Raw genomic sequence first — 14,467 nt, 5'->3', positions numbered from 1 at the left:
ACTTCATAAAGAAAATTATAAACCATCGCAAAGACTGTCAACGTCAGCAGCAGGTTCGAGATGAAGACTGACAATAGGTGGTATGTACATTCTGCCTCTAATATCACTTGGGGTGAGAGGGGACAGACTGGGTAGCGCCAACACCTCTTCCCAAGCTCAGCTGAAAGGCCCGGACAAACCACCGATGGGTAAGACTTGGCTGTATTTTGATATTGACTATTGGTAGGTGGAACACCCCCCCTACTGTGATGAGTAGGATGTCTGTACTAGCTTGTACACACAACACGTTATGGATCAATCACATGTTAAGATACAGCCGCGATGTCAGAGCTTTGATGAAGTAGGGCTATACTGACCAAATACTCTAAAAAGTACTGTTGGGATGTGTGATGCGAACAGTATATATCCAGAACAATGATGCTCACCTACATCATAAGGCGGTGATAAGACTTAATGCTCACTGCTTGACAATGGGGAGAAGGAGGTTGGTGTTGGCTAACTGTGATGCACACCTATCAACGTTACTAACTGTTCCTAAATTATGCACCCGGGTGGTTGTTCATATTAGCAGTACCATGCCCTAATTCTTTTTTGTTGCAGAGACACAGTGTAATGGACACTACAACTTTCTACTTTCCGAAGGGGCATACTCCTCTTCTTTTTGTGTAATGGGTCTGCTTCCAAATTTACATGTTTATCGCAGTGTGTGTTAAACGCACTACACAATATCATTGATTCATTCTAATGATCTGCACAGGCGTATGTCTACTGTTTTTGAGTTATAGTCGCGAACATGCCCACTGATGAGAGCGGATATAGACGATTTGTCCTAAACATCATTGACCTTCCAGTGTTGAACGATTAATATACACTGATGGAATATACATGGCAAGAATTTAGTGGCTGCATAAGACAATATAACCGTCCACATCCGCTAGTTCGGATGGTGATGTGCAGTCCAGGCGGACCCCCGAATGGGTGTTCCCCGACACAGTTTCAATGCAACTGGGATGTTTCTTGAGGGTATGGCATCAGCAGGGTTGGGCTGCTGTTGTGGGGTGGGGGGGGGCAGGGGGGATTGTTACTGTTATTTATAGATCAGACTACTTGAGATGCATTGCCTACATCCAACCAAAACGCTCCCGTCAATATGTACACAGAAATCTTCTGCACTGTTACTATAATGTACTGTGGATCCTCCTCTGTCAGGGTGGGGAGACATTCATACCTATTTATAGCACTTTCCATGGCTAGTCCTGTACTTCCAACCCGACCATTGAACGTCCTGTCATGGAACATTAGAGGTTACATAAACCCCCAAAAAATTCGTCACATATTTACTTGTCTAGACAGATGGCACATTGACATTGTCATGTTTCAAGAAACGCATGATCTCCACACTCGCATACACGGGTGGGACGACGGTGGGCTGAGTCGATGCACTGCTCTAAATACTCGTCCTATGCTAGGGGAGTTTCTATATTGGTTAAAAAAGGCACGAATTTCAGAGTGGACACAACAACACTGGACACTAATGGAAGATATGTGATAGTGAAGGGCAAAATACGAGGCAGGCAGGTAACACTGGTGAACATATACGGTCCAAATACAGATACACCAGAGTTCTTCCAGGAAGTCTGGCAACACCTAAGCACTGATGCTGATCAAATACTACTATGGGGAGGCGATTTTAATACTGCACTGGACGACACAGTTGACAGATCAGGGAACACGACAGAACATCACACGCGTGCCAGAACCAAATTACTAGATATCATGCGCGACCTGTCCCTGAAAGATATCTGGAGATTAAGACACCCAGGGATCAGCGAAGCGACACATACATCTGTGCCCCATGGTAGCTGGTCGAGAATAGATTACTGGTTGGGGTCAGACGACATCTTATTATGGACACGCGCAATAACACACATGCCCAAAACACTGTCAGATCACAACCCCGTCAAACTGTCATTACACATCCCGGATTATATACCTCCACCGTACAGTTGGCGTTTTAATACCAGTGCACTCACTGACTCCCAATATGTAGACACCATTGGAAAAGCGCATAAAGAATACTTCCGCCTTAATGCAGAAACCACGGAAGACGCTGGACTCCTCTGGGAAGCGTTCAAGGCAACAATACGGGGGGTTTGTATAAGCACGACCGCTGGTATTCTAAAAGACATCAGAACGCAAATCTCACGTTGCGAATCCTCACTCCGTGCCTTGGAACGTCAATATGAATTGACCCCAACTCCAGACATACTGAGTGACATTAGAAATACGCTCACAGAACATCAAAACTTTGCTAGGGACGAAATCAAGTATTTAAGCAAAAGACATGTGGCTAGATCATACGGGGAGGGTGGTCGACCAGGTAGAGCTCTAGCTACTAAAATATGCACTGGACACAAGCAACACATAATCACAAAGACTGTTGGGGCAGACTGAGTAACACATGCGGATCAGGCGGGCATACTACAAAGCTTCGTGCACACCTACCAGGACTTATACACATCACGCCCAGTTGCCACACAACAAGAAACACTACAATACCTAGATGATATTGCTATCGCTTGGCTGTCTGATAATCAGAGGCAGTATCTAGCCCAGCCATTAACGGTGGAGGAAGTGACAGAAGTCATAAAATCACTACCGAACGTGAAAGCGCCAGGACCAGATGGATTCACGTGTGAATTCTACAAAACATACAGTGACTCACTATCACCATACCTGGTTGATATGTTCGGAGAGGCGCTTGAAGCACAGATACTTCCAGCCACACTGCGAGAAGCAATGATAATAGCATTACTAAAACCAGGTAAAGATCCTGACGCTTGCAACTCCTACCGTCCTTTATCTCTGATAAATGTAGATTCAAAAATATTGGCTAAGGTTCTTGCCACACGTTTACAACCACTCATGACCTCACTAGTTCTTCCAGACCAATCGGGATTCATCCCCTCTAGAAATACCACGCACAACACGAGAACGCTCTTTGCCACAGCGCATTATCTTACACCGACCACAAAAGCAGCAGCGATTATGTTAGACGCTGTGAAAGCGTTCGACTCCATTGAATGGACATATTTGATAACGATTCTGCATAGGATGGGCTTTCCTCGGGTATTTATTCAATGGGTACAATTACTTTACACCAAACCATTAGCTAGGATTAAAATAAACGGTTACGTATCAGAGGTCATTAACATAGAAAGAGGGACGAGGCAGGGCTGCCCTCTCTCCCCTCTGCTGTTCGCACTGGCACTGGAACCTCTAGCCTGCATAGTGAGACAGAAACCTCACCACCTGGCAATTCAATTCCCAAACAGACCATTGCACATCTCACTGTATGCAGATGACATGCTATTGTACGTCAAGGACCCAGCTGTAAACCTAGACCCACTCCTAAGAGTATACATCAAATTTGGGGGGTTTTCAGGCCTCCAAATCAATTGGGACAAGTCCTCTATATTTCCACTGACTGACTCCACACAACAACACACGACCGAATACCCGCTAGAGTGGCAGACAGACCCTATAAGATATCTGGGCATTTGGTTTCACCGAGACCCCGAGGTGGTTATCAGAACCAATTATGGCAGGGCGATTGACACTCTCGAAGACAAAGTCAAAAGATGGATCCAACTCCCACTGTCACTGGCTGATAGGATGGCGATCGTGAAGATGGTGGTGCTCCCTAAACTACTCTACCTCTTCAATAATATTCCAATCCAACCTCCAAGAGAGGTATTCAAACGCATTACGACAATAGTACTGCAGCTGATATGGGCAGGCAAAAAGGCGCGTATAAAATTAGACACGTTAACACTACCCATTCACAAGGGAGGTTGGGGAGTACCAGACTTTTGGTTATATTATCTATGTGCTCAGGCCCAGTATGCCACACACTTGGACCACACAACTCCATATCTAACCCATGTAGCGGTAGAGGAGGGTGACGCGGCTCCGATCCCATTAGATGCCATAATCACGCATATCAGACCTCCACTTCACAACAACGACATAAACACAATTGACACTACGAACTCAGCTTGGAGAACCCTGGGCCAAATGATGCACAAACTGCTGCTCTATGCTCCAGCACTACCCCTTCATCACCACCCAAATCTGTCTGTCACAAGTGAAGAAGTGGGCATGAACATTTTAAAACAGGTGGGTCTATGTACAATGGGCGACATCTATAAAGACGGTGCCTTTATCACAGAACAAGACTTAGCCTTTATTCAAAACCCGACAATGCTGTTCCGCTTCACATTCCACAGACTTAAGGGGGCGTTAAAACAGCACTTCCCGACCTTCCCGAACGAACCGCCAACAATGGATACCCTGCAACTGTTAATTACCTCCCCGAACACATCACATTTGGTCTCACGACTTTACATTCAAGCACAGGCGGAATTAGACCATAGGGCGACCAAGGCACAAGACAAGTGGAACAAAATACTAGACACCCCTCTTACAGAAAAAGACTGGGAAACAACATGCACACTCACGAAAATGCTCACGCCAAATGGCAATCTGCGAATAATCCACTTCAAATACCTACACCAGGTATATTACACACCAGCCCAGCTATATAGATACGGCTTACGTGAAGAGGCAAGGTGCAAAAGATGTGGTCATGACCAAGCGGATTTTATACACTTGGCCTGGTACTGTACGAAGATACAGGCCTATTGGGCGGAAGTGGTGGACAGGCTAACCAAAATGGTAGGAGTACCGATTGCATGCACGGTTACATGTTGTCTCTTAGGATTACTACATAATGTAAAAGCGGCGAAAGGTACATTTTTTGTTATAGCATTATTATTAGCCAAACGCAGAATTTCTATATGCTGGGACAGCCCAAACACACCCCTGATAAAGCAGTGGATGACTGAGACATGGCATATTGCCAGGATACTCTTAGGACATACGAGGAGTCGCTTCCCCCTAGATCTAGACCCAGAGACTACTGGTCATATTTCACGTCTTATTTAAACGCACAATTAGAGGATTGAGAGGCACATGGTGCGGACGACTCAATTTGAACACTAACATAAGTGTCAATAGGCAGAGGTTTCAACTACACCAACGCATTAAGTTGTGGGTCTGGGTGTGGAATGCGGTAGTGGGCTGATCTAGATATGTTATATGTATGTTATTTAAATAAAACTGTAAAAACTGAGACCAACTGATATTGTAAACGCGGCCGGCCCACAGTGGTTGTAGGCGACTTGCTGTGTACTTCACCAACTGGCGTTTGAAATAATTGCACACTTTCTTTGGACGTACAAACACGCTGCCGGCCTATTCAGGGTTGTGGGCACTAAGCTGTGTATCCTATGCGCACACCAACAATAAAGGTCTTGGAACAAAAAAAAAAAAAACCAATAGAGGCTCTCTATGAGAGCCACACATAACAATAACATTTTCAACAGATGAAAAATTAAACCATACTACTAAAAATGTACAACAAAAACTAAAGATAACATTGACGCTATACTGAACTACATTTATAAGATCTAACTTTACACTGAAAAACTTCGGAAATTCACTGAAATAAACCAAAGGCTAAACTGACGTTATAGGTTGATATGTGAGGGCACAAACGAGTGCATGTTGGATGGGCAAGCTATAGTTAGCTTGCTAAACCAGAATGTACGAATTTCAGTGGTTTTTCTGGTTTAAAACGTTATGCTATAACTCACAATATCACCTAACCATAATGTCCCTTTAACATTTTTTTTGTCAGTGAATTAATAGGCATGTTTTAATGAGAGTTCAGCGTTCTTAGCAAACCTAACTATAGTGTCACTTTAACTTTCGGTTTGTTGAATGAGTGAATATACATTACAAATGAATCACTACTAGGTTTGGACTTGTTAACCCAAAGAATAGTAAAACTAGTCAAGTGTTTAGGATGCCCACAATGAAAATGCTTCTGGGAACTTATATCGCGTTTCATATTCCATAGGATGAAGAGTCCATAGCAATATTTATTAAAGCCCGATACAGGTAACACTTCACTTGGAATAAAATATTGGCAGGAAGAACTTACGATTGGTCAGCATCTGAAGATCTTCAACGGAAGGAGGGGAGCTTTTTTTCTCATACGGAATTACTGTGTTCAAAAACTAAAATCAAATGTGTAAATTAGTGATCAAACACACTATACATTAACCACAATAACCAGAACAGTTTCAACGGTCTCAATTACCTATATATATTTGTGAGACACTGGTTAGTAAGGGCCGACTGATGAAGTTACTTATGTGTAGTAAAGTTACACGTGTGGAGTCTGCACTTGTGGCGGAGTATCTGCACTTGGGGTCAAATCTCCGCATGGCGTACTGCAGAGAGTGAGCCGTTCAGGGATTACACCCCGAATGCGGAGATTCCACCACAAGTGCGAAGACTCTGCCACAAGAGCAGAGGCTCTGCCACAAGGGTGGAGGCTCTAACTGGCAACTTGTTCTATGTAAGTACCTTTGTGAATCGGGGCCAAATTAAACTAACAGCAGATAGAATCTTTGTGATGATTTGTCCTTTGCATGGTTAGATGGAGCATAGGCATCTACGCAAGACACATTTCTCTTCAACTTATAATATATGGGACGTATACATTACTATTCACACAGAAAACCCCAAAGTACAGGTGATGTCTCTAATCACATTAACCCCATTTGAGTGAGTGGCCATTATATCAACATGACATGATATCAACTACGGCCTTTACCTCGGCCTGCCAAAATATAAGTTGAACAATTGCACAGCATCAACTCAGTCCTAACAATAAGGGAGATAGGTAATGGCTATTGTCGATATAAGGGTCATGTTCATGTAATGGTAGTCGCTGTAGAGGGTGTTGAGAGAATGGAGTTGCAGCAGTATAAGCAGATTAAAGGGCAGAGTTCAAGTGCATCGAAGCTCAATTAAATATGCTTGCAGAAAGAAACACATTCAACCTAGACACAGCCAGAATCAGCCAAGTACTCACCATCATATTCAACACCTCAATTGTCATAGCCACCTTCCCTGAGGACTGGAAACTTGCAGAAGACAATGCCCTATTAAAGAAATCAACAGACCCCAGCAAACTCAACAACTACAGACAAATCCCCTCTGTCCTTGCTGGGGCCTGTGTACGCTCTGAATCACACCCACTGTCCCAATGATGGCTCCCGTAGGAGCCTAACCATTTGAAACAAAAGCAAAGGTGCTCCACACATAAATTAAAAAAAAAGAAGATCAATTATATGGTCCAAATCCAAAACCGTTGTTCTTCAAGATTTTCTGTTTATTCCATTTTCAATAGTTTAAAAGCGAAGACAAAAGATATATGTAGCTTTTCACAACGATACAGCCGACGCATTTTGTCCTAGTACAGGACTTCTTCAGGGCACTGGGAGTTGAGTGGATCAGACTCATCCAGGAAGAGGCCAATAACTCGCAGGCTTCGTAGTATATGGAATATTCCTTGTCAATGCTATTCAGTATAGAATGTATGCAGCTTCCTTTTCATAACTGCTGAAAGCAGAAGAGGGTGTGCCGTATAAGACTTAATATAAAAAAAAACAAATTAGGACTCGGTTCATCGCGATTATGTATAAAGGAATGGGCTCACATCCAAAGTGTACGCTTTATAGGTAAATATCAGCCAGAGATGCAAAATCCTAGTTATCAAACATATGCATCAGGAATGCGAGGGAGCACCCACAGATTGGGACAGCAACAGCACCAGACTATTATAAGCCTAAATGGAATCAGCCTAGATAATTATGGTTTAAATCTGTTATTGAAATTTTTAAAAAACATTCAGCATTTCGAGGGCAGTGCCCAAGCCGTACATCACGACCAGGGAATACCCTTGCCAGTAGACTATGCAGTATCAGTCTTAAGGCAATGAGAAAAAAAATTACAGAACTTCGGAGAACAGTATGAGTCCCCCCCCCCCGCTCCATAACCCCTTGTCCACAAAAAAACCAAAATAGGGAAGAAAAAGGAAGGGGAAATGTCCATTCCAGCGTTGTTTAAGCAGGGTAATACGTCAAGTCCCCTCAGATTGGGGGTCCGAGAGACGCAAAAGGCGCAGGTATCTAGGGCAGGTGACTTTCCTGAATTCAACGAAGAGGAGTGACAAGAATGGCTGCCAAAGATCGTTGAATGCTGACCCCTTCCCTGCTATGGTTAAGGTTTCTCCATTCCAAGTACATGCCAGAGGCGGTGCAGCCAGTCTGTGAAAGTAGGGGTCTGGAGAGTACGCCAGTGTATCAAGATGTTTTGGATGGCTGAGCCCAGTGTTATTGCAATAAGGTGACCTCTACGGGATTTTAAAGGGTACGTGAGTGGGTTCGGGAGACCCAGGATGACATACGCCGGGAAGCGTGGTATCTGTGTATCTAAGTGTTTGTCTACTTAGTCGAGCCCCTGGGTACAGTAGTATTAGTAGTATTGAAGATGTGTGCAGTCCCACAACATGTGTACCAGAGTACCTGGGGCCCCGCACCCACGCCAGCAATCCGCCCCCTTAGTAGGATCCATTGATTGTATGCACTCCGGGGTATACTACCAATAGGTGGCCAGTTTGGTGAGAGTTTTGTTTAATCCCATATGATATGCTGAATCTTTGGTACTTCCCTCCCCATTCCTTACTGCTAAGTGTTCTGCCTAGGTCTCTTTCCCAGCAATCTCGGCCAGCATTGTACATGTGTGCGTTCTTATGTAACAACATTTTATACAGATCTGAAATTAGTTTCTTATCTGAGGAGCGTGTGAATAGCCACTTTTCATAGGGGGTGAGAAGTCTGCTAGCTAAGGGTCTAATCAGGGCCCAGTGTTGAATCTGAAGATAAGTAAGGCGGTTTTGAGTAGCCCATAGTCTTGTTTAAGTTGTTGGAATGGTATAACCCCGTCTAAGTCAAACAAGTGGCCGAGTGCTTTAAGGAGGAAGGGGATCCCCTGTAAGGGCCTGCCAGCTATTGCTTGGTCCTGAAACAGCTATTGTTTCTCAGACTCTAGTCGGCTCCACTCTACTAAGTGCCATAGTTGCGCTGCTTGGAAGTATAGCGGAATGTCGGGGATGCCGAAACCCCCTTCCTCGGGGGGTAGGACTACTATCGCACGTTTCATCCGTGGCTTGCGCCCGCTCCGGATAAATTGCGCCAGTTCATGCTGAGTTCGCTGTAGCCACCCTAGTGGGGGGAGTAAAGGCAAGGTAGTGGAGGAATGTGGCTCAATGGTTAGAGCGGCAGACCCTGATGCAGAGTTCTGGCCAGGGACCAGGGTTCGATTCCTGCCTCGGCGGGGTCTCGGGCTCAATTTCCTCGGACCTGTTAATTCTCGCCTCGGTGCCTATTCTAATCACGGGCCCCACACTGCAACTCTGGGCAATAGCTTGCTTAGCCTCCACACCGGCCCCAACAGCGCTAAGGATGCCTGGCTTCACCCTGAGGGTGCCCAGGAGTGGACACTTCACAGGGAAAGCCAGGAGGGGTTCCACAGCGGTATGAGTATCAGCGCCAGGAAGCCGAATAGGCGACACCGCAAGGTGATCGTCTGGTGACAGTGCGCTCTATAAGTACCATGACATTTACATTTACAAGGTTTGGAAGATATAAGAGCTGGGGCAATATCGTCATTTTTACTACCGCTATTCTGCCGAGTCAGGAGATCGGATAGTGCTTCCATTGGCTCAGTTCTGTGCGAATTTTCGCCCGCTGTTGTGCATAATTAATGGCCACCGTGGCTGGCAAGGATGAAGCAAGCTGAATCCCGAGGTAGGAAACCGAGCGTGTCACCCACTGTATGGAATGGTGGTCCTGTAGGAGCTCCTGTGTGGAGGGGGAAAGCGAGAGGTCGAGTGCCACTGACTTACCCATATTCACTTTGAATCACGAGAATTGGGCGAATGTCTTCAATTCTTGTAGGCATGACGGGAGTGCGAGTGTCGTGTTCAACAGCGAGATGAGGACATCGTCTGCATATAGAGTGATCTTGTGGGTGTCTCCCCGAATTGTGATTCCCGCTATCTCCGAGTTGTGTCTGACATGTGACGCCAGAGGCTCCATGTAGAGTGCAATGAGAAGGGGTGACAAGGGACACCCCTGTCTCGTACCTCTCTCCACCGGAAACCTAGACGATGTGTAGACATTTACCCGCTCTGTGGCTGTAGGGTATTTGTAACAGTTGAAAATAGGCGTACAAAATTTCACTCCCATCCCAACCCGTGCAAGGACCCGTTCTAAATATGGCCAGTGGACCCTGTCAAAGGCCTTTTCTGCATCTATGGTTAGTAACATGTCTTTGCCTGGGATCTTGGATGCTTTCTCAATAAGGTGCAGAGCCCGTTTAGTGTTATCCCCGGTTTGACGATGGGAATGAAGCCCGCTTGATCAGGTGCTATCAAGCCTGGCAAATATGGAGCCAAGCGTGCAGCCAGGATCATAGTGTACAGCTTGAGGTCTACGTTGAGGAGGGATATAGGGCCGTAGGCTCCGCATGCCGTTCTATCTTTGCCTGGTTTTGGAATACTGAGGATTCAAGCATTTCTCCTGGTATCACCCCGGGTTCCGAAAACGTGCTAAAGAGCTTCGTAAGGATTGGGGCCACCGATGCACAGAAGGTCTGATAGAAAAGTGCCGAAAAGCCTTCCGGTCCAGGGGCTTTGGCCGGCTTAAGGCGCGATATAGCCGCAACCACCTCCTTGATCCGTATGTCCTGATCCAGAAGGTCAGTCTGCATTTTAGTCAGGGTGGACAGATCCGTGGTTGCTAGGTATTCTACCCCTTCCAGCAAGGAGTGAGATGAGCCTGCTTAGAGATGGCCGTAGGACTCGCGGAAAGCCTCAGCAATGTCCGAGTCGTCCGTGACCCAACGACCGTCACCAGCGAGGATCTCTTGGCCTCTCTGTCTCAATCTACGCTCTCACAATTTATGCGCAAGGAGCCGGCCGCATCTGTCACCCCCAGTGTAGTACGTGTGTCTCAATCGGAGGGCCGCGTATTTGGCTTTATCCTGGTCTAGGGCTATCAGATGCTGTCGCATGGCTTTCAGCTGATGCCAAATTCGTGGCGCCCCTGTCATCTGGTGCATTTGTCCGAGCTCTTTTGTTTTTTGAGTGAGGTCTGCCCTCTTGCTCTCGAGCTCCGCATTGTCTGTGACTGAGATAGTCTGCAGTTCCCCTTGGATGACTGTTTTGAGCGCCGCCCATTGTGTAGCTCGGGATGTGTCATTATTGTCGTTCTGGGAGAGATAGTCCTTTATCGTGCGCTGTATTTGGGTCATTACTGTGTTTCGGTGTAAGAGAGTATCGCGCAGACGCCAGTGTCGCGGCGGTTGCTGAATAGGAGGGAGAGTAAAGGAGGCTACTGCTGGGGCATGGTCTGACAGAGATGCAGTACCTATTTCTGCTGCAGTGGCCAGTGCGTGCATGGGGGCGGAAGTAAGCAGGTAATTAATCTAGTGTATGTTTTGTGCGCATTGGAGTAGTAGGAATACTCCCTAGAAGAGGGGGGACAACGATGCCATAAGTCCTCAAGCCCTAAATCTTGCAAGCGCTTTTTCCCTTTAGCCGACAGAGCACCCGTTTGTCCTGCGCGTTGGCACGATCTATCTACCTAGTTGTCGAAAACTAGGTTCAAGTCCCCTTCTAACAGTATCCATCTCTCAGCGGTGGCTGTCGCTTCTGTGAGCGTCGTATGTAAAAATCGTTCTTGCCCCTCATTTGGAGCATACACCGAGCCTACGGTAAATGTTAGGCCACCTAAGGTAAAGCGATATGTAAGTAGTCTTCCCTTTATTTCTGCTTCCTTGTGGAGGACTTTCCCCTGAAATCCCTGAGCAACCAGGATGGCGACACCTGCTGTTTTATTGGAGCTAGAGGAAAATAGCTGGGTAGGGAAGTTACGTGACCGAAGACGGTGACAGTCTTTGGAAAGGAGATGCATTTCTTGGAGGAGACAGATATCCACATGAGCAGCTTCAAGGTAGGACAGGATCGCTTTGCGCTTGACAGGATTATTGAGGCCCCTTACATTTAAGGAGAGTATCTTAAGAGTAGAGGGGGCCATTCATTCTGGCGAGGATGACATGTGCCACAGGCAAAGACTAGAGCCTGGTGCTGCAGTCCTGGAGCGAGCGTTATGGTACTGGGGGAATCTACCTGCGCCAAGCTGTGAGGTGCATAAGGAGAAGTAGACAAGGGGCCTGAACCCTAAAAAAAAGAAAGTCCCTTCAACTAACAATAGAGAGTGCCTCTACAGAAAGCAGAGGTAGGAAAGAAGAATAGGGCTCCCAAGAGAACCACATAGTAAAGAACTGGGGAATTTATGTGAAACGTAACAAAGTCCATCATCGAGTGATGATTGGAAGTGTCTGTCCATGGGGGATTGTTCGTGACCGGGGACTGTTTCTCCGTCCCCCGGTGGCCGGTTCCTGTTCAATCAAGTGGGTTCTTATGGCATTGTACGAGTGAGAGATAAGAGCCTGGTTGGGTCTTCGTGGGCTCTCTAGGTAGGGACTCCAGTGGCCTTCTGACCGTTGGCGATCTCTATTGGCGTTGGTCGAAGATGCTGAAAACTTGGCTATTTTGAATCTGCATGGTTGGGACAGTTATCTGTGAATGTCTTGTGCCAGGAAACCCTTTGGGGTGGCTGTGTGCATTATAAGTTGCTAATAATAATAATAATAATACAAAATACAGAACAAGTCTTTGAAAAAATCCCTAGCGCTCTGGTGTTTGGGGAGAAAATTAGTTTAGATACTTCAAATGAACTATGAGAACATTTTTAATCATTGAGAAGCTGATTTTTAGACCAAGGACACAATCAGTGTTTTGTTACTGAAAATTCCAACTGTAGTGTTTTGGACAGAATTAATACATTTACAACATGTTGCAAAAAGGGTCTGGAATAGTAATTCATGTTGATTTGGGTGGCACTTATAGCATTTTTTATATTAGGCTAACCGTGTCCTGAAACTACTTAAGAATTATGCCATCAAGTGTTCTCGGCTGACTAACCACAGTTCTTAAGGCATGCTGAATCCATTCCCCTCCCATTCACTTCGAAAGCATTTTGTACTCCCCAGCAGAGAGAGCCTCCCATTGTGGTTGATTGAATATTCACTCCTGTCTTAGGCGTTGTCAGGAAAACCTTTTTCCTCTTTCTCTTTCTGCACAACATGCAATTGGTTAGTAAATTAGCAACATCACCTTGGTGAAGTATCTGAACACATCGCAAAATGTACTACAATAAAAACTTCCACTTACTCCATAATTTTTAAATACTTCTGCTTTGATGGTAAATCTGGCTCTTTAATCGGTTTAGTAGAATCTAGATTAGTTAAGGATTTACTCAGCTTGTCACAGGCCCTATTTATTACCACAGCAATAATTTAGATTGTATTGTTCCAAACAACCCAACATCACATTTAGCCATGTTGCTCCCATCATTTGTTTGATCACCGAATGATTAAGTACCTTCATCATTCCCCCATGTCTACATAAAAGGACCTTGCTTTTTTAACCCATTCTTAAATAGGTGAAACCCACCTACAGCAACCTATGTCTATGACCCCCACCAACCCAACTTCTTCTGTTTTGAGATCAATGCTTTTTTTTCTCAATAGATTTTCATGTCACAAAAACACTTATCTTGTTCTTTGTGCATACTAAGTCTTGTAGCTTCCTGGCACAATCTCACACTACAAAATGCAACTAGCAAATGGAAAAGTTGAAAATGTTGGAGAATTGAAGACAAAACATCTGACATCATGTCTGCTGTGTACACGAAGGCTATTCTGAAAGCCCAATATTTGTGTTGAAGCAATATAATCATGATAGCCATAACCCATCTGTAGCTTAGTTTCATTGGCTACTAATCTTTCTCATTACCTGGTATCTGTTACTTCTTGCTTACAACGTACCTCCAACAACTCGTCCTTGTGTGACTTTACAACTTGAACATTTGCAATTTTTTCTGTTTGTATCTTTTATGTAACTCATGTGAACCTAAGTCCTTATGTATCGCAACTGGTTCTTATGTAAAGCGCACTGACACCTTCGGGTAATGTTTGCGCTATATAAAATCACATTTAAATAATTATGGGCCAGATGTAGGTAGAATTGATTTACCGATTCCTAATTACCGAATTTTACCGATTCGGTAATTAAGAATCGGTAAATCAGAGGGGTGGAGATGTAGGTATTCCAGATGTGCTGGAATACCGAATCTGAACAATTCGGTATTTACCGATTCGGTAAATACCGAATCGGTAATGCCCATTCATTCCTATGGGCTTTGAAGCCCATAGGAATGAATGGGCATAACCGATTCGGTATTTACCAAATCGGTAAATACCGATTTTCACAAGGGTGCAGGGGGTGTCACTTTGACACCCTCTGGCCCCCCCAAAACAGGCTCGGGTGCTATGTGGCAGGCATACATGCCCTAAGGGCAGG

The 14,467-nt window shown here is 45.2% G+C and overlaps 1 protein-coding gene across 1 annotated transcript in view; it reads right to left on the bottom strand.

The window, feature by feature from the left end:
• FEZ1 (fasciculation and elongation protein zeta 1) overlaps nucleotides 1-14,467 on the bottom strand; it is a 729,464-nt gene that overhangs the window by 94,171 nt on the left and 620,826 nt on the right. The window contains exon 8 of the mRNA XM_078682121.1: nucleotides 6,068-6,143. Within this exon, the coding sequence (XP_078538247.1) occupies nucleotides 6,068-6,143 (76 nt within the window). The remainder of the gene's footprint in view (nucleotides 1-6,067; nucleotides 6,144-14,467) is intronic.

Source organism: Lissotriton helveticus, chromosome 3_1 (genome assembly GCF_964261635.1).
Source record: "Lissotriton helveticus chromosome 3_1, aLisHel1.1, whole genome shotgun sequence".
In the NCBI taxonomy this organism is placed as follows: Eukaryota; Metazoa; Chordata; class Amphibia; order Caudata; family Salamandridae; genus Lissotriton; species Lissotriton helveticus.
Note: the sequence above shows the minus strand (reverse complement) of the source record. Positions and strands in the feature narration are given on the sequence as shown.